The sequence below is a fragment of the Euprymna scolopes genome, chromosome 30, assembly GCF_053919585.1.
Source record: "Euprymna scolopes isolate OS-2025 chromosome 30, ASM5391958v1, whole genome shotgun sequence".
Taxonomy (NCBI): domain Eukaryota; kingdom Metazoa; phylum Mollusca; class Cephalopoda; order Sepiida; family Sepiolidae; genus Euprymna; species Euprymna scolopes.
In genome coordinates this window covers 40,632,188-40,656,828 of record NC_136511.1, presented here as the reverse complement: position 1 = coordinate 40,656,828, position 24,641 = coordinate 40,632,188, and the positions used below count along the sequence as shown (strand labels likewise).

The 24,641-nt window shown below is 35.8% G+C and overlaps 1 protein-coding gene across 3 annotated transcripts in view; it reads left to right on the top strand.

The window, feature by feature from the left end:
• LOC145254764 (uncharacterized) overlaps window positions 1-21,808 on the top strand; it is a 53,668-nt gene extending 31,860 nt beyond the window's left edge. For 2 of the 3 annotated variants that reach the window (XM_080113528.1, XM_080113526.1), the window contains exons 4-9: window positions 831-967; window positions 3,241-3,401; window positions 5,493-5,599; window positions 8,630-8,791; window positions 15,645-15,805; window positions 20,503-21,320. In XM_080113528.1, the coding sequence (XP_079969654.1) occupies window positions 831-967; window positions 3,241-3,401; window positions 5,493-5,599; window positions 8,630-8,791; window positions 15,645-15,805; window positions 20,503-20,850 (1,076 nt within the window). In that variant the 3' untranslated portion in view covers window positions 20,851-21,320. Of the gene's footprint in view, window positions 1-830; window positions 968-3,240; window positions 3,402-5,492; window positions 5,600-8,629; window positions 8,792-15,644; window positions 15,806-20,502 lie in introns of all 3 variants that reach the window. The other variant, XM_080113527.1, reaches the window with a different exon arrangement.
• The last annotated feature ends 2,833 nt before the right edge of the window (window positions 21,809-24,641 follow it).

Here is a 24,641-nt window from a genome sequence, read left to right as displayed (position 1 = left end):
TTTACAAAGCCACCACTCTGCTATGCATGAAGTATTGTTGTCACATCTGGGCTGGTGTATCTACAACTAGTCTTTCCCTCTTGTATATGGTCCTAAAAAAGGGGTCTCAAATTGAATAGGTCGTGCACTAGCAGCTAAGCACCAATCTGTCTCATCGCTGCAATGTTGCATCTCTGAGTCTGTTTTACAAATATGCTCTAATGAGTGCTCTGATGAACACATAGCACTTTTGCCCCCACAAGGTACATACTCTCGACCAATCCGACAAGCAGCAGAATTCCACTTCTTCATTGTTGAGGTCCCCAGATGCTGAAAAACCTACTCTAATAGTTTTCCCTTCGGACTGCTTGACTTTGGAATTCCGTCCATTTCCTGCTTCCCTGACTGTACTAAACTGCATAAGTTTAAATATAATGTGAACAAACATCTCAACCTCATATACTTGGAAATGCCTATTACAAACGACAGACCTTTGATGGGAAATATATCGTGTGTGCAGTCTGATCTGAAAACCATAATTTTCTTTCCACTCAAAAACATAACGTCATTCTTCATTCTCTCTCTGCTTTGTTTACGGCATTTGATCTCTGCCCCAGGAACGATTCTGTTTTACAGATCTGGGTTACCATACACTCATTGGGACCCTTGTCAAAATTCACACCAGCTAATTAATCGCCACTGACGTAAGACCTCTTATACGTAACAATAGGTCAATTTATGGATCAAAAATAAAAAAAACATTTTTATTGGGGAGGGGATCGAATTCATTTTCTTTTTTTTCCAATTAAATTATATTTTTTCATGTATTAAATAAACAATTATCATTTCAGTTGCTATGGTTCATCTCGGTCCTTTGATAGTTCAAGTGGAAAAACCCTGCGGCACCCAAAAGTATTTGAACGTTGTCTTCAGTCGAAAGATAGACGACAAGTTCGCCAAATATCCACCACAGCCATTTTCTAAATCAGTGAGTGCTCTTTGCTCAAGTGTTCTGTTTTTTTTTTTTTTGGTAGTCACCACTTATCAAGGCCCAAAAGCCACTCGAGGATAAAGGTTAATGAATGTAAGGTGGTAGTGTAGTAATCGTTAATAGTGTAAATTGGATAGAATTTGATTATTTATGGGGATGGCTCAACAAGAACTTGTTTACACTGGACTTGAAGGTTACCATGTTGTATTCAACTGGGAAGCAGAACAATGGAACAGTGTTCCACAGGCAGGCAGTTCTGGGAAAGAAGCTTTGTTCATGGAATCTACATTTAGATTCAGGTACAGATAGCATGTGGAGGAAATCGTTTTTAGTGGTTGCAGCTAGTCGAGTGCTTTTTGTAAAAGTTTGGCAAGAAGTTTGATCCATGGGAACGTTCAATAAGTAACGCCCCTAAACCGCCTCCAGTTGTCTGATCTAGCTGAGATTTTTCATGAGCAATGATTTATATCTCTATGCATTATATGGCAAATTACAGCTCTGAACTAGTTTCTGATTTACAGGTGTTTGAACTGAGTCAGGTATAAAATGGAGTTAGATGTCGTGCAGTGATCCAGTTTTTATATTTGAAAGGACACACCACAGGAGACTTGATGAAATGAAACAAACGTACAGTTATGATGCCCTATTATATGACTGTGTAAAACGCTTCTATGATGAATTCAAACATGGCCGAATCTGGGGAAACAGCTCCCAGACCTGATCCCCACCCCTTCTGCTTTTGAAGAGGCTTATATTTTGAAAGATCGATGCATAACTATTTGCCAAATAGCCTAAGAGGTTAAGATTAGTGCAAGGTTCATGGAAACTATCCTCCATGAAAATTTGCATATGCGTAAGGTATCTATCAGATGGATTCCATTGTTTTGGACACCTTTCTGAAGTGAGAACGCATTGAGTGCTTAAGGATGAATTTGAAGATGTGCCAAGAAGATGAGTCAAAGTTTTGTAAAAGATTGATTGCACAACATGAAACCTGGGTCTATCACTGATCCAGAGACCAAAACCTAATGAATGCAATGGAAGCACTCGGACTCACTACCTCCTCCTGGCAAGGTCTTGTTCAGTCTTCTGGAACTAAGATGGAATAATGACACATTTCCTGGCAAAGGGTACCACAATTACAGGAGTCTATTATGCTTCACTTTTGTGGAAATTCAAAGAATCTATAAAAATCAAGAGGTAGGGTAAGATAAACAAAGTTATCCTTCTCCTGAAAGATAACACTCCGGTTCACAATGTGCATGTCGCTAGATGAGAGGCATAAGGTTTTTGCAGTTCTTGCAGAGAGGTGTCCACGTGCTCGTATATACAGCACCTGGTATACCCAAATCGTCACCCATCTGATACTGTCCAGGTTCACTGTTGCTTAACTTTGATGATTTAACGGGAGCATCTACAACTTGCCACAAAGCCAATTTTCATATCACTTAGGCTCCAACTGTTGACCTCCCTCGCCCCAGTTAGAAAAAAAGTTTGCATATAATAAGTATATTATAATTTCTATTTATATATAAAAACACACTTTGTGTGTGTGTGTGTGTGTGTGTGTGTGTGTATGTTCATGCGTGTTCATTCCATATGGACTTCGAAATGGTTGGGCTGATCTTTTAAAATTTCACACAAATGTACTTGTTGTATCTGGGCATGTTCTTAGATAGGTTTTGTATTAGAATGACTCTGATAAGTATCAAAAACTGATAATCGAAAAAATTCCATTAAAGAAGGAAGCCCGATTTTGATCAAAGTTAACACCCTTATACAGCATAACATCATAAGTGCATTTGAAAAGTTTTATCACCGCACAAGCAGAGAGGCCCAGCGTACCAAATCAGCAGCAGGTTCTTTGATAAGAAAGAGACGCGTTTGAAAGGAATGCTTTTGTTTAGAGCACAATTGAACCATGATACTTGACTTTTGCATTTTTAACTTTAATTCAAGCCATTATATACAAATAATTTTATAAAGTCAACGGTAAATTTTTACAATGCAATGTAAACTACAATGTATGGTGGAGTAATTCTGTATGGGGTTGGAATGTGAAGCTGTCTCCCGGAACACTGCTATGAGTCCCTGACTAGAGTAGGCAATCAATCGATTTGATTAAAAAATGATTGATTTCATTGATTTCATAAAATTATGGAGGTGTGGAACATTTGTTGATCATCATTCAATCTCGGGAAACGTCGGGTCTATCTGCTAGTATGTTATAATATTCTTTCAATATTTTAAATTGATTTTCTTTTTTTCAGCTGAAGATCGATTACCAATTAGGGACATCCGGAAATTTTTATTCTACTACCAAGTTCTTACAATTTTTTGGGACGTTTACTCTAGAACAGTTCATCAACGAATTAGCCTGTAACAATATAACCGTCCAAGACAAATGGTTTTACATGGTGTTCAGAAACAGGTGAGGAATTTTTTAACAATCTTATTTAAAAAAGAACATAACAAAATTATGAACATTAAATACGCTGTAGATGAGATATTCAATTTATGCATATTTCGTATATAGTCAATTTTTATCACTTCTTATATATTATAAAGTTGTGATTTCAAAAATATATCCATATGACTTGGGGGCATCAACTTGAATCGAAACCGAAACCAAATCTTATGAAGAAAAATAAAAAAACTATATATATATATATATATATATATATATATATATATATATATATATTTATGTGTGTGTGTGTGTGTTTTATTTTTTTATTACAATTTTATCTGTTTGTCTACATATGTTTCAATGAAACTGTAATAAAAAAAATTAAACACATATTTGCTCTGCAATAATATTGAGCACTCTCTTCAAGTTTTTACTAATTACTAGTTTTACCATATATATATATATATATATATATATATATATATATATATATATATATACACACACATACACAGGATGACTCCAAAAAAACGGGCCCCAACTCTAATTAGGCCCTGTTTCTTAGTGTTTTGTTCTATTTAAATGAAACTTTGGCCATAACTAGTTTATTATATTCAAAACATCACATCAAAACACTAGGGTCTTTGGCTTTTTTTTCTTATTTTTCTCCGTTCTACAGCATATGTTCAAGATGGCCTCTTTTGTTTTTGTTTTTTTGGGTCACCCTGTATATATATATATATATATATATATATATATATATATATATATATATATATATATATATATATATATATATATATATAAACTTGAGTTCCTTCAGCTATAATCGAAACCAAAACTTATGAAGAATTCTTGGTAAAATTATTTATTACAAGAAATGGAAGTCCATAACAATTAAACGGCAGTCACTCGGATCTAAGCATAACACACAAAATAAATAGCACACACGCTATCGTATTAATATATAGATTAATAATAATTAAATCTTGTCAACTCTATATTGACCCAAGCCAACCACAACAACAACAAAAGTAAAAACTTGTTTTAAAAAAAAAAAGAGACGGAACCGACTTTTGTGCGTGTTTTTTTTTTTTTAGTAGAATGCATACGCCATTCACAGAACTCACATATCTAATTCATACATACCCTCTCTCACTGGCAAAGCAGCACACGAATACACATGCATATCTTCAAATACAATTTACGCACATGTAAACGCACACAGCAACACCCAAAATGAACACATGTACTCAATTGCTCCTTACAGTCGAACCACTTTTCTTTCACCAGAACGTTCTTGGTCTATTGGAACTCTGACCCATTGCTAAACACTTTTTTTTCAACTCGTTAAAAGTTGGATAAACTAAATTAAGATATATTTTTTGCCCATGTCTCTGATAGTAGCCCCCTATAACAAAGTGGCAATATGCCTTGTTTGGGGTGAAAATGTAATTTAAAAAAAAAAGTGTTTTTTAGGGAGTCATTTTTTTTCTTTCTTTCATTCTTTTTTTTTACTTTAAACAAGGCATATTGCCGTTTAGAGCATAAGGGGCTACTATGTGGAATCGAGTCTAACAAGGCACTGTGGGGAGTTGAGCAGCGAGATGTTTGCTTACATTATATTTAAACATCTGCAGGGTAATATGATTAAAAAGTCTATAAAAGCACTGTTGATCTCGCTGGTCAGATGATTGCTGTCATTTTGGTTGAATTCATGGCGCCAAAGCCAGCTCAACCACCAAAATCAGATACACAACCAAATCTACATGCGTCAGCAAGCTCACAGAGGCATCATAAATAAATTAGGTAGATTCAGATTTTTCAATGGACATTTCTAATTATCGAAACAATTGTATACTGATGGCTAGGGCTATGACAACAGCATATTCTTTTCATTGTTTTGACTCTCGAATATATATCCGACACAGTTAGACACAATCAACCGAGAACCACATCACTCTATATAAAAGCATATAAGATATCAACGGATACACACTCGAGAGTCAAAACAATGAAAAGAATATGCTGTTGTCCTAGCCCTACTGATGACGAATAAATGTTTTTCTTCATCCCTTTTTTTTTTTCTTGTTTTTCTTTCTTTTTTTTTAGTTTCAGTGTGGAATACCGTGTCCAGGAAATGACTTCTTACCTAAGCAAGAAGAAATCCCGATGCCCACCAGACGATTCCAATATTGAAAAACTATGCACCACTAAATGTGAGTTGCCTCCCTTTACATAGAACTAGCATGGTTACTCGGCGTTGCCTGAGCCCATAAAAAAAATATATATATATGTTAAATAGTGTTAAGTTTCCCACCTCCCATTAAAAGAAATTTTTTTTTATGTAAGGAATGAAAAAATAAAACTTATGAGGCCTTCAGAGCACTACTGAAAGCACCAAATAAAATTAAGGATGCCTCCAAAGAACTATTAACACTAAGTTTCTGCCTGTCTTTCTTTGTAAAGAAATAACATCAGTTAAGAAAAGATAAATGATACCCAGAGTCAGCAGTCTTTCAATTTGAAAATGTCCCTACTACTATATAAACAGACTTTGTCTGTGTGTGAGTTCGTTTCCTATGGACTCGAAAACAGCTGGACCGATTTTTATGAAATTTCACACCAAGGCACTTTATGTGCCTGGCATTGTTCTTAGATAGGTTTTGTATCGGAATACATTCGGTAATTATCAATAATCGATAATCAAAAAAATCCGATGAAAGAAGGAACAGGCAGTTTTGACCAAAGTTAACACCTTACACAGCCTAACATCACAAGTGCATTTGAGAAGTTTTATGACCACACAAGCCGAAAGGCCTGACATATAAAATCAACAGTAGGTTTTTGATATGACAAGGGAGTATTCGAAATGAATGTTTCTGCTTAAAGCGCAACTAAACTATGATAATTGACTCTTTCATTTTAAACCTTAATTCAAGCCATTATCACCACACAACCAGTAAGGCTATGCATATAAAATCAACAGTAGGTTCTTTAGTATGACTTTTGACGTGTTCGAAATGAATATTTCTGATTAGAGCACAACTGAAGCATGATACTTGACTTTTGCACTTTAAACTTTAATGCAAACCATAATATATAAAAATAATTTGATAAAATCAACAGTACGTTCTCTACAGTGCAATATAGACTACAATGTATTGTGAAATAAGTCACTGTGGGGAGGCATGTGAAACTTACTACCAATGCACCACGATGGCTCCCTGGCAATCAGCTGATTTGATTGAGAAATGGACGATTTCACTGATATCGATGACAGTAAAAAATATGGAAGTGTGAAACATTCATTTGATCATCATTCGATCCCGGGCAACGTCGGGTCACCCTGCTAATACATAATAATCTTAAAGGTCATGTTTAATTCTTGATAACATTTAATAGAATGAATCTTATGTCCTAAATTTAAAAAAAAATCCCAACTTTGTAGAGGTTTGTTGTGTATTTTTGAAGTTTTAGCTGGACATGCAAGCATACAAACAGGCAGACAACTGCCCTTTATATAATAAAAAAGGAGGCTATTTTGCCCGTCGATTTACAACATAAATTGAGTGATTGGCTTCATTTTTTTAATGTTGTACCATTGTAGAGAATTCTTCCAATTACAGACACAGATCCAAGAAGTCAAATTTAAGAATAGATTTGAATATTTAGACAAGATGGAAACAGAAGGCGGACCAGAAAATCTAAAACTTAAAGATAAAAAAGAAATAATAATAATAATAATAATAATAATAATAGTAGCACGTTTCTGAATTTTTTAAATAAGGAATGATTATTCATATTATTTGGATTCTTCGGGCTACTGCTCTCAACTTGAATCTTATTTTTACAACATCTCGGTCGATGTAATCTCCGACCTTCTTCACGTGTATCTTCTTGAACTCGGGAATCTGCTCAGAATTTCAAATGGAACCCTTTATTTAGTCCATGGGTTACTTCTGTTCAGCTGCAGCTGGTGAAGTGTGGAGAAAACTGATTTTGTTAACCAGATCTTACAAGAGTTTCTAAGTTAGCACTGGCTTATTATTTTCACATATAGGTGTTACTTTTTTTGGCGTTTGAAACGATTTTCATTGATTAGAAATTAACACTTTCCTGTGAAAACTTCCTTGTTTTGGGGAGTGAGGAGGAACGTGAATCCAAACCAAGCAGAGAAATAAGGAGGGTAAGCAATTAAATCCATTTGTTTTTTAGCGTTCACCATGAGATCAACAAACTTAAGTGTCATTGAATTTGGTCTGTATTTAGATGGGTAATATTTTTGAATACTAGGTTCTGTATCTAAAATCCAGTCCTAGTTATCTTTCAAGCTGTGGCTTGACTGCTAATCTACATCTACAACGAACACTCCAGGACTGTTGTGATCAGTACCAACTAGACACTGACTGACGATGACAAATTGATTAAATAACAATTTAACTGAATACTGTACAGGCAGATAAAATGAAAGAATTTACATTTTTACACCAAATAATGGAATCTATAATATAAATCTCACCTGTCTGTTTAAATGTATGTATGTATGTATGTATGTATGTATGTATGTATGCTTGCCTTAAACTTTCGACAGAGGCGACGGATTTATGTCATTTTAAAACTCGACCCTTCGGACAACAAATCTCGAAAAATTGGCTAAAAACAATAATTCCTTCACCCTCAACTGGGCACTTTTCTACAGGGAGGGGTCGCTTTTTTCGCCGATATTTTTGAAAGTCATTCGACTGACTAGCCTTACTTTAAACCTACATCAATTCCAGTTTGACGATGGGCGCAACAGCAAAGACTTTTTTTTATTTTCACCTTTATTTTCCTCCTTTGCGGCACGGATTCGAGCCTGCCTGCCTACATACAACTGTTTTTTTTTTCTTTTTTTTTTTTGTGCTCAACACACACCTCCAAACACCTGGACAATGCTAGGCACCCAGGATTGTCCGTTTATAAATTATAAATAAAAAGGTTCAGAATGAAGCATTGCCAAGAGAAGCGACCGAGAAAAAATTCTTGAATTCCTGAAAGAGATTAAAATATACAAAATATAACAAAAAATTCCACAAGAAAAACCCAAAACAACTAATCAACATCTAACACATTACAATTAATGTTTCCGCATTAAATGACCCAAAAGTGGTTTTGTATGCCGTAAAATAAAAAAATAAAAAAAAATAAATAAAAAGTTCACTTAAAATCAGAGAATTAACCTATTATATGAAATTTATTTATTTCAGCTGATTATTCCTGTCCAAATATGACATTCAAGGAAGAATATGGTATTTCTGTTCGCAATGTCAGTATGTATATTGTGACTGGTGAACCAACAACAGGAAAAAATTGCTCTTTTAATTCAGCTCGTTACACTCAGTATATGGGAAATCATTATTATTTCATGGGTAAGTCTGTCATTTGTTCATTTAAAGAAGATCAATTTTCTATGAAGTAATACCTAACATAATCAGTTTAGCTTCCTTCAACATGATCAGGTTATACATAAGTAATGTGATCAATGCTTATCTAGCTAACTTATGACAAATCTACTCATGCACGAAAATACAATACAGAGTTGCTGGGTTTTCAAGGTTTTATTTAAAGATATTACTCATTGGGTGGTTGGAGAGACCACTATGACTAATTGACTAAGTCATTATTTAATTACTTATTTTCTTAGCTTAATCTTAATGATGGGCATTGAGAGACGCAGACGGGCAAACATCAAGGTGACATTCGCTTACATTCTCTCTACATTGTTGGACGAATCTTGTTCTGAATTCTCTGTTCTGTCCTTGAACACATGAAGACCTTTTTTCGGTTAGGGATCTAGGGATCTTTATCCTACCCCTGCCCCAAATCAACAAAGATTAGACCATTCCTGTAATGATCTGGTTCCTGTTGACGTTACAGTATGAGTTTATTTCTGTGCAGTTCTAGGTGGTCCACCCTTCTAGGCTTTGCCTTCTCTCTTTGAGAAGGGGGTTAGTTTATTGCTAATCGCCTGAGGCGTCCTTACCGGGCAATGCAGCGGGGCTGCCCAGACACTTTTTGAGAGAGAACGAAACAACCATATATCGCCATGGGCATGGAATATGTGCCTATATTAAAGATAGCTTTCCATGTGGGAGGGACATCTCCAGGGAAGATCCTTACTTACCCTATATGTGCTTCCGGGTTGCTTTAGCTCACACTACTGCATTTATATTTACTCTCTATCGCCCCCACAACAGCGGAGTTACTATCTTTCAAAGCATATCTGAGAAAATTGACCAAGTCCTTTCTACTTATCCTTCAGCTAACATTCACGTATGTGGAGACTTCAATGTTCACAACATCGAATGGTTGACCCACTCAAACAAGACCGATGATGAGGGGAGGTTCTGTCATGATTTCTCCATTGCCTATGACCTCACTCAGATTGTTCAGGAACCTACCCGTGTGCCCGATAATGACGGCCAGTATGCGAGCCTACTAGACCTTTTTCTCACAACTTGCCCTGAACTATGTTCAGTTTCTGTTCTGTCGCCTCTTGGATCTTCCGACCACTCTGTTGTATCAATTAAGATAAAAATGAAATGTAATAAGTCCCCAGACGTACCTCTTCATCGTACAGTATATCAATACACTAAGGCTGACTGGGATAGCTTCCGTACATTTATATCTGATCTACCTCTGCATTCCATGTTTAAAAAGGATGTGTCCTCTATAGTATTAGACCTAACTGAATGGTTAATTGTAGGTATTGACCATTTCATACCCTCTAAAAAGTTTCAGCAAAAACCTAACAACCAGCCATGGTTCTCTCCAGAATGTGCTGCTGCCATTGCGCACAGAAATCACTTTTTCCACTGCTTCAAACGTAATAGATGTATGGAAACTAAAGCCGTTTTCAGGACTGCCAGCAACCATTGTAAGAAAGTAATAAGGAACGCAAGAGTGTTGTATGCTCAATCTGTTAAGTCCAAAGTAGCTGAGCAGCAGCTTGGTTCCCACCAGTTTTGGCAAATAGCAAACAGAATCCTGAACAGAAGCGTGTGCTCCATCCCAACTATTATCAATGGACCTGAGGTAATCTCGTCAGCATCAGACAAAGCCAAACTCTTTGTCAAGAACTTTGCAGCTAATTCTACTCTTTGCGACCAAGACCGCCAACCCCCAATATTTCCTCCTGTATCAGAAAACACGCTATGTGATATACGTATATCTGTACGTGATGTTGCGAAGCTAATCAAAAACCTTGATTCCAGTAAAGCAACTGGCCCTGATGGTATTCCAATTATAGTACTCAAAAAACTTCAACCTGAATTAGCACCCATACTTACAAAACTGTTTAAACGTTGTCTTAAGGAGAATAGTTTCCCATCTCCCTGGAAAATCTCATCAGTATGCCCTGTATTTAAGAATTCAGGTGATCGCTCATCCCCCTCTCAGTACAGGCCAATAAGTCTCCTGTGCGTCATGAGTAAGTTGCTAGAATCTGTGTTAAATACAGAAGTAATCAAACATCTCAACAAAAACAACCTTCTTAGTGACACTCAATATGGTTTCCGTTCTGCTAGATCTACAGCAGATGTCCTTACAGTTATATCGCATAGGATTAGCAAATCTCTCGACGGTGGCAATCTTTCTAGGGCAATTGCTCTTGACATATCTAAAGCCTTTGATAGGGTATGGCATAAAGGTTTACTTCATAAGATCGCTAGCTATGGTATAGCTGGAAAAGTCTTCTCAATTATTAAATCATTTCTTTCTGATAGGTTCATAAGAGTAGTAGTTGAGGGGAAAAAATCAGAAGCTCACAGTATTAATCCATCCTGGGCCCAACTCTTTTCCTGATCTACATTAATGATCTTCCAAATCATATCCTTACATCATTTGTAGACATTTATGCTGACGACACTACCATTTATGGTAGCACATCTAAGACAGTAAACGACCAAGTTCTCTCCAATTCTCTCTCCTCTGATCTTGAGCACGTAGTACAATGGGGAAAGGAGTGGCTGGTTACTTTTAATGCATCTAAAACCAAGCTTCTCTCTTTACATCATCAACATTCTAATCCACATTTGTCATCAATTGAAATGAATGGCTCTCGTCTTCAGGAGGCCTCAAGTTTTGACAAGCTTCTGGGCTTGACCATTACTCCTGATCTTAAATGGAACACGTATATCAAATCTGTTGCCAAGGCCGCTGGAAAAATGGTGAGATCTTTCTATCGATCCAGTAGATATCTCACTGCTGATGCTATTCTCTACCTATATAAGAGCCAGGTACGTCCAAGGATGGAATACTGTTGCCACATCTGGGCAGGAGCTGCTAGAAAGGACTTGTCCTGCCTTGATAGAGTTCAAAATAGACTTCGTAGCCTCGTAGGAGATGTCCTTTTCTCCTCCTTGCAACCTCTATCTCACAGAAGAGATGTTGCGAGTTTGTCTCTGATGTATCGTTATTTTCATGGAAAGTGTTCAACTGAGCTTCAATCTATGGTCCCCCCTCGCCAAACTTTCACAAGAAACACTCGTCTAGCTGTAAACACTATCAATAATTTCCCCCACTCTTTATCTGTGCCTAAACCTAAACGTAGATTCCATGAACAAAACTTCTTTCTTAGAACTGCACGCCTGTGGAATTGTCTTCCGTTTTCCTGCTTTCCGGCTGACTACAATATGATTGTGTTCAAGTCTAAAGTAAATAAGTTCTTAATGAGCCGTTCCATATAAGTTATTAAATTTACCAAATTTTTCATTACTAATGATTACTATATTGACCAATTTCTACTGTACACTCTTTAACCCGTATCCTTGAGTGGCCTCTGGGCCTTGATAATGTGGTGATGCCTTTGTAAAAAAAAAAAAATATCGTTTGCCTGCCCTTCTAGTGCATTTTGTCTAGGAATTTAACTCTTGACCTCTTCTTCAATCATGTCACCTGCAACTGGGTATATTTTTGTTTGACGCCAGGTCATCCTGACATGTACTAATGTGAACTTTGTCAAATTCACACTAGCGAACTTACTTGCTACTTATCGGTGCAAGGTCCTAATATATAACGCAAGGACATTTCAACATTTCTGATGATACCGAGACGAAATCTAGACCACCTGCCTAGGAAACACAGATAAAATGTAGTAAAACTGATGACATTACCCTCTATTCTGGAATTGCTTTTCAGCCATCTTTTGAAATCTGCAGTTGATCTAGAAGTGTATTTGGGTTCAGTTATATATTGGAGTAAGAAATGACTTGTTTCATTTAATCCTGTTGTGATTCAGCTATTGTCCTTCAATCGTAGATGTATCCCTTTTCTTCCTGAGATTTTCAGAGTTGGCTTTACTCTCGATGAGAAATGAACTCTAAAACCTCTTGGTCTTTCTTTCTCATCAAATCTTTCTTGGAGTTTATATATTAAATCCATTGCTCTTTCTGCTTCTCAGAAAATTGGTTCCGTCTATCGCTCTAAACATTTTTTCACACCCAAAGCTATTCTCTATCTCTACAAATCCACTACCAAACCATGTATGGAGTATTGCTGTTATATTTAGGCTGGTGAATCTGCGTCCAATTTGAGAATTCTTGATAAATTGAAGAAACGTATCTGTAATTTGATTGGCCTCACACTTTCTTCTTTACTGCAAACTTTCTCTCTCACAGACGTGATGTTGCTAGTCTCAGTCTTTTCTACAAATACTATTATGGTATGTGTTCTTCAGAAACATCTGATCTATTTCCTGCTTCCTTTGTTCCAGCTCGTTTGACTCGTTGGTCTAGTGGTCTTCATCAATTCACTACTTTAATACCTCATTGTAATACAGCTTATTATTCAATAGCTACTTTCCAAGGACTTCAAAGTTGTGGAACTCTCTTCCTGCTCACTGTTTCCTTTTCTACCTACAGTCTTGGTCTTTTAAAGACTAAGGTCAATAGGCATCTCTTGTCTTTGTAATAATCGGTTTTTGTTCTTATTAGCTCTTTACATCGAGTGGCTTCATGCTTTGTCTCGAACAACTTCCATATAAAAAAAACCATTTGTAGAGTATAAGTAGTTTTTTAGCAACTGAAAAAAAAAAATGAAGACTTATGATGCAATTTTTGCTATGGACAAAATTCAATAAACTTCTTGATGTTCACATGATACTGAAGAAGCTAAAATGTTCAAGAAAAATGTTGACTATGCCAATCAGGTTTATCGAAAATGTAACAAAACACAATTGCTTGATATGGAAATAGAAAGGCTTATCTAGAGACAGGAATACCCCATCGCTAAATAAATACCCCATCGCTACATAAATACCCCATCGCTAAATAAATACCCTAGGGGCGTAACTACATTGACGGCAAAGGTGACATCCCAGAATAGACATTTACAGATGGATGTTAGGGTGTACCAAATTATTATATAAGGCTAGCCTTACACTGAGATTGAGAGTCAACTGCTGACTGAGTTTGAGAAAATCACTTCATCAATTGTCACTAACATGCACCTAGTCACCATCATTTGTAATAAGGATTGTATTTTTATACATTAGTGTTTCCCATGATTCTTTTAAACGTAACAGAAATGCAACATTATTATTATTATTATTATTATTATTATTGTTATTATTATTATTATTATTATTATTATTATTATTATTATTACTACTACTACAAGCGAAGAGAGATAAAGAAAAATAGAAATAATTGTCTAATTTGTTTCAATAATAAATATTTCTAATTAAAAATACTTTTATAGAAATAAAAGACATTTAACTTACTCTAAGACTATTATTTTATTTCAACAAACCATGGCGCACACACACGTAAAGGCACATTACAATTCTAACTATTTATTTATGTTTTTGCATAGCAAGGGAAACCACTCTATTTTTAAACCTAATTACTTCCCTTACCGTGACACACGTACGTACATACGTTAAAGGTATTAGGGCATTAATGTATAGATTATTATCATCGTTATTATAATTATCTATATATTAATAGGATAGCGTGTGTGTTATTTATTTTGTGTACAAAACATCTTGTGTACTTACATCCGAGTGATTGTCATTTAATTGTTATAAACTTCTATTTCTTGTAATAAATAATTTTACCAAGAATTCTTCATAAGTTTTGGTTTCGGTTTCGATTATAGCTGAAGGAACTAAAGTTTATATATATATACATATATTTTTTTCATAAGTTTTGGTTTCGGTTTCGATTCAAGCTGATGCACCCAAGTCATATGGATGTATTTGTTGTATTTTTGAAATCACAACTTTATAATATATAAAAATTGATAGAACATTAACTCTATAATAATATATACAAATCTGCAAAAATTAAAATATCATATTTAAGTGTACTTTATGACCGGGCTATGCCGTGTGTCCCTGCTAGCTTAGATAAATACTTTTGCAGTTTTAACAAAAGAACTACAAGGGCGTCTCCATTTATGCTGAACATCCACAGAATGCCAACATCAATATATTACATATGAAAGAGTCCACTGTGGAATTTCCACAGGTCCCGCTCGTTGTTGTTGTTGTTGTTGTTGTTATTATTATTATTATTATTATTATTATTATTACAGCATAGTATTCTCAACTTTTGTATATTTATAGTGAGATTTAAATTATTTTTCCTAAGGCATAAAGGTTAGCTGCAATCGGGAATATGTCATCACTAAATAAGCGCCTTAGAGAAATGTCTACATTGACTGTGAAAGTGAAATTCATGAATGTGTTTTTATAGGTAGATGCAAGGGTGTCACAAATTAATATATGAACTAACCTGAGAGTGAATTTGAGTGTTCACTGGTGATAGAGTTTGAGGAAACTACTCATATGTCGTTCTCATTTACCCTGTTTGTTGATTGGTTGTTTTACACTTTTCAAGTTATTTAATGTCGAATCTGGTCCTTTTAGTAAAAGTTTGCATGCTTCAAGTTTTTTTTTATATCTTCAAATATTTGTTCATGGTGTTTGGTTTGGTTGTTTTGTAGAGGAAAACTGTAGTTTTAGTTTTTGGCTTTGCGGAACATGATTGAGTTTTGCAAAGGGAACGGACAAGAAATAACATCAATATTTGGTACATTTTTGATTAGGAAGCCAGTATCTTCAGACAGCCTGATCGTGTAGCACCAGTACCCTAACTCTCTCACCCTAAAGTTATGAGATTATATTTTTATGTATCAGGATTTTCTTCATTTTTTTTTAAGCGCAGCAGAAATACAACACCTGTTATACATGCGTGTATTTGTCTTTTTTTTTTTTTTCAGGAAAAAACAGCCATTCACGACGCATGTTGAGGACTATACCAGTCATGACTAAAGCCATCCGGGTATCTGACCATGATGGTCCATGCCCGAAGAAATACCAGATGCAGTTTTATGTGAATACGAAACATTTCAACGAAAGCGATATACCTTGCCCAACCGAGGTAAGAAAACTCACAAGATTATATTTTTTTTTTTATAGTTGCTATTAACAACCGTTGAATTTTTGTTGTGGAAATCGCTCCAGACAAGGTATGAAGCCACTTGATAGATGATGGAGCTAAAACATATTACTTGAAGTTTAATAACTAGCTAATAATAAATGTTAGATGGATAGATTCCAACCCCAAAACAGCAATTCTTCCCCCTTTGTCGAAAGATCGCTCATGGAATGTGAGGACTAAGGAACAAAATAAGGGAAGTTAGAATTATGAGGTTGCTGAAAGTAAACTTATTGTCCGCATTCTGCTCTCTCCTCCAAGGGGATGTCTCATGTGTTGCAAGTCACAATCAAATAAAATATATAATTATTATCGAATGCATTTCCTCCCCTATATAGGACATAATAACTTTGACACACCAAAGTTAAGCAACGTTTAGCCTTGTCATTACTAAAATGGGTAACCATTTCGGTATATCAGTTGCTATATGTGCTCTCCGCTTATCTCAGCATTGTTTTCAGTTGTCCTGAATTTCTCCATGCAACTAGAATCAAATATGTCCCCTATATACAATGTAATAACGTTAACACCCCGAAGTTAAGCAACGTTGAGTCTTGTCAGTACTAAAATGGGTGACCATTTCGGAATACCTGGTGCCGTATGTGCTCTCAGCATTGTTACCACTTAAATCAAACGGTACCGACTCAGAAGAGAAGTGTTTGGGGGAATGTGCAACCTTTGCTTCATAATTGCATGCACAGCTACCCTTAAACGGGGTATCCATTGTCTCTTCAGATTGAATGGAGGCCAGACAAGGGAGGTAATCATGTGTCGCATATGAAAAATGTAAAATATATACTTGCTATAAACTGAAAATCATCAAAGCATACAGAGTACAATTGAATCAAGTTTTGTGATTTCAACGCTCAACCATGATCATGTTTTGTCATTTCATGATGTTTGCCTCTCTCTGGGTAGGGCTGGTTCTCATTCTCCCTCTGTAACTAAAGTTGACACAACAGCACCAAGAAAAGAACTAGATCCAGAATTTGGAGACGGACCAATTTATTAGGCTGTTGGCATGTTATATATCAGTTCGACTTACAAATTAGGTGCAAGGTCATCAAAAGTTGGGGTCGTTTGCCAATGAAATATTATGTTATTACAGTAAATAATTCAATAAAACTTTTTTAAATTTGGGCTTATCTTAAGTAGGAAAGCCCTTGGAGTGAATGTGGTATTGTGGTGACTGAGATATTTCTAGTTAAGAGTAAGAAAAACAATTTTAAGCATTTGAGACCAAGGACGGCCAACGACACCCATTATCTCCACACTTTTTGTTTTTTTTTTACATAGGAATCACCACTTATCAAGGCCTGGAGGCCACTCAAGGATAAGGGTTAATGGGTATGCATTAGTCAATGTGATTTTAGCGTAGTAAACATAAGTAGTGGGAATTTTGTAAATTGGATTACTTAGGGTGACGGTTCATTAAGAACTTGTTTACATTGGACTTGAAGACAATCAGGTTGTTGTCAGCTGAAAAGCAGGCAATCGGAAAAGAGTTCAACATGCGTGCAGTTCTATGAAAGAAACTTTGTTCATGGAATCTACATTTAAGTTTTGGCACAGATAAAGAGTGTGGGAAATTATTGATAGTGGTTTTGGCTAGACGAGTGTTTTTCGTGAAATTTTGTCGAGGGGGGACCATAGATTGAAAATATGTTCGTAACAAATGGGATATCACGCGACGTACCTTTTACCATCGTGGGAAATGTGGTTCAGCTGGATAACCAATTTGTAATCGGGATCTATCGATTACAGTGCAAGGATATCTACAAGTGAAAAGTGGTAGAATATCATTGGGACCGTTAAAGATAAATTTCACCAAATCTCCGACTTACAGAATGGTCTTACCGAGTCACGTCCACATACTTATAAATTAAAAAGTTGTGAACAACTTTGGAAAAATAACGACATCCAACAAATAACTCGAGATGTACTGGGATAATAAAACAACATTTATTAACATGTTTAAGAAATTCAAATTATTTCAACGTCTAGGTTTTTTGCAATAAGTGTTTATTAGACAGTCTTTGTCAATGAGTGTCTTGGAGAAAAGGCAAGAACCATGATATTTGGGCTTTGTATTTTGATATTTGGACGATTTAATCGGTTTCAGTGACAATCAAAGTATTGGAAGTGTTGAATATTCGCTGATACTCATTCAACCCGGGCAATGTCGGGTCTCCCTGCTAGTATGAAATATTTTCAGTTTTTAAATGTGTCCCCGCATATCTAAAAAAGGCAGCGTTCGTCTTTCGATACACCTATTTGTTCATGATGCTTCAGTTTAAAATGGCATTACATGTTTAAAAAGGATGTGTCCTCTATAGTATCAGACCTGACCGAATGGTTAATTGTAGACATAGACCGATTCATACCATCTAAAAAATTCCAACAAAAACCTAACAACCAGCCATGGTTCTCCCCAGAATGTGCTGCTGCCATCGCGCACAGAAATCACTTTTTCCATAGCTACCAACGTAATAGATGCACTGAGACTAAAGCTGCTTTCAGGAACGCCAGCAACGACGACTGTAAAAGAGTAATAAAAAATGCAAGAGAGCTATATGCCCAGTCTGTTAAATCCAAAGTAGCTGATCAGCGGCTTGGTTCCCACCAGTTTTGGCAAATAACAAATAGGATCCTGAACAGAAGTGTGCGTTCTATCCCAACCATTATCAACGGACCAGAGGTCATCTCCTCAGCTTCAGACAAGGCCAAACTATTTTCCAAGAACTTCGCAGCTAATTCTACCCTATGCGACGAAGGCCATCAACTCCCCATATTTCCTCCTATAACACAGAACACGCTAGGTAACATACAAATATTTTTGCATGAGGTCGCCAAGCTAATCAAGACCCTTGATTCCAGTAAAGCTACTGTCCCTGATGGCATCCCAATTAGTGTTAAAATAGCTTCAACCAGAACTTGCTCCCATACTTACGAAATTGTTTAAACGTTGCCTTAAGGAGAAGTGCTTTCCAACACCTTGGAAAACCTCATCAGTATGCCCTGTATTTAAGAACTCGGGTGATAAGTCATCTCCCTCTCAGTACAGACCAATAAGTCTCCTGTGTGTCATGAGTAAAGTTGCTGGAATCCATATTAAATAGAGAAATAGTCAACCACCTCAGCAGAAATAACCTTCTTAGTGACAGGCAATATGGTTTCCGTTCTGCAAGATCTACCGCAGATGTGCTAACGGTTATATCTCATAGGATTAGTGAATCTCTTGACAAAGGCTTCCTTTCCAGGGCAATTGCTCTTGACATATCAAAGACCTTCGACAAGGTATGGCATAAAGGCCTAATTCACAAGATCTCCAGCTACAGTATAACTGGAAATATTCTCTCAGTCATTAAATCATTTCTCTCTGATAGACTCATAAGAGTAGTGGTTGATGGACAAAAATCGGAGGCCTGCAGTATTAATGCTGGAGTATCTCAAGAGTCAATCCTGGGCCCAACTCTCTTCCTGATCTACATCAATGATCTCCCTAAACACATACTTAAATCATTCGTTGACATCTATGCTGATGACACGACCATCTACAGCAAGACATCAAAGGCTGTAAATGACAAAGCTCTCTCTGATTCTCTTGCCTCTGATCTCGAACGAGTGGTTCAGTGGGGGAAGACGTGGCTGGTTACCTTTAATGCATCTAAAACCTAACTCCTATTTTTATATCATCAACGCTCTGATCCCCATCTGGCATCAATTGTGATGGATGGCTCTCGTCTAGGAGAATCCCCATGTTTTGACAAGCTTCTGGATTTGACCTTTACTCCTGATCTGAAATTGAACACATACATCAAGTCTGTTGCCAAAGTCGCTGGAAAGATGGTGGGATCCTTCTACCGCTCCAGAAGATATCTCACTACTGATGCAATTCTCTATCTATATAAAAGCCAAGTACGTCCAAGGATGGAATACTACTGCCATATCTGGGCAAGAGCTGCTAAAAACAGCCTATCCTGCCTTGACAGAGTACAAAATAGACTTCGTGGCTTAGTGGGGGGTGCCCTTTTCTTTTCCCTGCAACCTCTCTCCCACAGAAGAGACTTTGTAAGCCTATCTTTGTTTTATCGTTATTTCCATGGCAGGTGCTCGTCTGAGCTCCAATCTCTGTTCCCCCCCCTCGCCAATCTTTTACAAAAAACACCCGTCTAGCTGAATCCACTGTCAAAAACTTTCCCACTCTTTATCTATGCCTAAATCAAAACGTAGATTCCATGAACAAAGCTTCTTTCTTAGAATTGCACGCCTGTGGAACTCTGTTCTGTCTGCCTGCTTCCCTCCTGACTACAACTTGGATGTCTTCAAGTCCAACGTAAACAAATTCCTGATGAACCGCCCCCTTAAGTAGACACTTTAAATATCCACACTAACGTACTGTACTTACAATAACCCTTATCCCTGAGTGACTTCCGGGCCTTGATAAGTGGTGACCACCTTGTAAAAAAAAAAACATCGTTAAACGCGGAAAGTGAATGGATGCCTTGTACGTTAGATACGTCTACTTATTCGTTTATTATTATTATTATGATTATTATGATGATTATGATGATGATCATCATCAGTATCCCCCGTTAATCAAATCTATTTTATTTTAATTCTTTTTTTATTTTATTCAGCCAGGTGTCTTGCTTCAGAAAGTGGAACACATGACTGTTTACGTGAAGACGCTAAACGGTAATCCCGACACCGACATGTCACAAGCTAAAGGCAGATTCACGGAAGATTTGGATATCCTGGGCCTACCTTATATCAAAGGAGTTCATTACATTTCTCAGTATCGCGGACACGGTCCGCTGTTTGGACGCACCATGGAAATCTGGGTTGAGAAAACACAACCGCGACACGTAACAGTTTGCCAAGGCGGCGGCAGCAACGGAAGTCCTAAAACGACTATTCCATCAACATCTGAAACAACAATGAAGATGACAACAACAACAGAACCTATGACTGTCCCGTTGTCTTAAAAATGCGTTTGCTTTCGACTTGATAATAAAGTTTCCTTTTATAAACTTTCCTATTAATTAAAGAAACTCAATTGCATCAACCTTTATAGTTTTATTTGTGAAGACTTGGAAAGTTTTTTTTTTTTTTCGAATATCAACACCGCGGGTGTAGTATCTGTTCTGAGGCTACATTATCTTAATCCTATCCTTAGTCAGTGAGACAAAGATCCTTCTCCACTTAGGCACTTTACATTTTTTGTTTCAATCCAGACTGCCCTTTTTAGGGAGCTGTATGTTCCCCATATTAAAAACGGCCTTGCCCTCACGGGGAGGCAATTAAATAGAAACACCACAGGTTCTTTCTATTGTTGCGGTTTCATCTAATAAGGTATGTGTACTATTAGAAATAAATATATTCCTTCAATGTAATTTGCAAAGTGAAATAAAATTATAAAATATAAATAAATAAATAAAATAAAATAAAATAACAATTTGTCGCTTATGTCAATTTTTATGAATAATCAAAAGGACGATTTTTATTGGTTAAAATTCAAAAGCTGTCTTTTCATCTTGTATTAATTAAGAAGAGTTTTTTTTTATCCAAATCTAAAAAATTTCTTTCAACAAGAAAAGCTAACAAAACTCTTTCTAAAGGAAAGACAGTACTTTAAAAAAGCGTCGCTGTTGCCAAATTTTTTGGAAATGAAGAACTTACTTCGAAAAACTATGCATTCATTGGGATGGTAAAAGTAGTTTGACGATGATACGTACGAATTTTAGAAAGGCGAACCATTGCAAGATACCATTTTTAAGTAAGGCAGATGTATGTTTATTTTGGTGTCTTTAGTTAAAAGCCCACCACCTAATATTTTTGCTGACGAGGAAACCTTGTTTTCAAAAACTATATGATAAAATTATTGTCCAAGACTCAATGTCTATCACAATAAAAACATCGTTTCCGAAACGATCGTACAATTTATTGATTTTGTTTGTTCTTCCTTATGAAATCGATTTTTAATTTTAATTATAATTATCAATCATCTTACTTAATATTAAAATAGCTCCAGGACATATATGCATATCGAGCTTATATATCTACATTACAACGAACACTGTTTTCTTTTCTTTTATTTTAATTGTATTAATGGATTTACTAATACATAAAAATATACTCTGCTCTTTAGACTGTTGTTCTAATCCCCTTAAAAGTATATATATATATATATATATATATATATATATATATATATATATGAATAAAAAATCAATACGAAAAATATATAAATGTTTATATCTTTTCTGTATTTATTTCCTGTGTGTTGACGTGTAGGAATACAAAAAGTCTTTTGAAAAACAAGAAGAATGTTTTCTTCAAAAGCACATAATTTCGACCGATCCTTCGATCTTCCTCAGTGTGAATGATAGAAAACATGAAAGTGCGGGCAGAGTTAGCAACAGGAGGGACACCGGTATAGCCATTAAGGTAAAGATCTATTTGTATATGACCCCTCCAGCATTTTCGACTTGGAATGGTCAGCAACTTGTGTGGCCTCTATTCAAAACTAAGTCTTTCATAAACTTTGAATTGGACACCCACGCATCCCACGAACATACTCGCATATGTGAACATACATGTATATACACTCGCGCACTGCCACATATGCTTCTTCACGTACTCATACATACATAGGATACGTGCACACGCGTTTATAGACGTGTGTACATATACAGCTGGCGATTGATGAGCAGATGTAAGTGATAAGCTAAGTGGATGCCAAGTAGAATGTCTTTTCTAAGAGCTTGGACTTATAGATTAATTATGGTTCTAGGTTATAGACGGGTCAAAGGTAAGCTGTTATCTGGATTGTCTACACGTTCGCACCCACCTACACACACACGCACGCGTTTATTTATTTCTTTAAAACGCTACTATAGATTTCGTTAATTGATATATACAAACATAATGTTAGAAAAAATAAATAAAATGAAGTAAACTACATATATATATATATATATATATATATATATATATATATAAATTGCTTTAACTATGTGAAATAATTCAACTTGGCTTTTTCTTAGGAAGTTGTTCAAAAAAAAAGTAAGTGCTAAAATTTAAGATATTCTTATTTAAAATAATTTTCCTAAAAATATTGTAGCAGAATTAGCAATAACCGAAATGAGGGGAAATAGAGAGCTTACCTCGGATACGTCTGTTGTGTTTCGGGCTGAGCAGAAGAGAGAGTATCAAGATGGCGTCCATGGGTTTATATTAGCGTTGACCCCATGCAATTCTCGTAGAATCGTGTCTGCTCTCGCGCGATTATGCAAATATATAATTCCCGGCCGCTATAAAGGCACAACGCTGGAAAGCAGTCAGGCAGTGTCCTGCAGATTGTGTGTAGGTGGTTCTGGCGATTGGATTTTTCTTTGTGACGAACCACGTGTCTGCGAGAAGCGAGTTTTTTTTTTTTCTTATTTGTGTTTCCTTCTTCTTCTTTCCTACGGTTATTATAACCAAGAACTCCCTCTCTTCTAGAGGTTGGCGATACTGACTATTTCATATCTGTGTTCCTGATTTTTTTGTTTTGCCTACTACATTTTGCTTCAAATATATATATAGTCCGTGTTAAGAATGTATCCATAGGATAAATCCAAAGAATATGCACTGGGTTTACTTAAAGAAGAACAAGTACAGCTATTTATATTAATAATTATATAGACATGTACAGGCTTTGACACATTTTCATTGTTTTGATATGTAGTAATTAATAATTAAGACTTTTTTTATACAAAAATGTCTACATTTTCCTTAGGTATTCATATTGATCACTTTCCAATATGAATACCTAAAAAAAAAAAAAAAAAAAAAATCAGGCATTTTTGCTTGAGGAAATCTTAGTTATTAATTATGAGAAGTTATTACAGATCGAAACACACACACATACATATATATATATATATATGTATATTGTGTGTGTATATATATATGTATATTGTGTGTGTATATGTGTATTGGGGTGGAGAGGGCTCCCGTAAGCCGTGGTGAAGGCAACTTTTCTAGGAGAAGCAAATCTCTGATTTAAAAAACCATAAAGCGGAAGACCATTACCCGCATTAAGATGGTCTTCAGTTTAATTTGTTGCTGGCTATCTTGCTCTTGCTTGTTGCTGGATCTCAACATTTTAAACCGAGAGAGAGACTTAGCTGTCGTACAAAGCTAAGACTCTGTAACATCATATTTGTATAGATACTCCCTCAGGCATTTGGGCTCATGGATTTTAAATGTCTGAGGGAGTGGCACCCGTCTGACAAGACGTTGCAATCATCATATATATATGCATATATATGTATATATATATATGTGTATCTATATGTATATATTCATATATATATGTATATATATATTTATATATGTGTGTATATATACGTGTTTATATGGGTCTGTATGTATGTATATATATATATATATATATATATATATATATATATATATGGATATATATATATGCATATATACGTGTGTATATATTTATATATGTACTAGCATATGTACCCATCATTGCCTGGGTTGACATGAAGTTCCGTTTGAAACACACCTGCTATACTAATCATTTTTATCATGGGCAAAAATAAAAGAACGAATAAAAACATGTAAATTTAATCGTCCCCCAAAAGAAGAAGCACATGATACCCTCTCCATCAGATAATTCGGCAGAATAGATACAAATAGAAGAAACTATTCTCCAGATATTGAGCACTGTAAAGGACCCCCCTAAAAAATAAATAATTAAAAATAAATCATTACAACT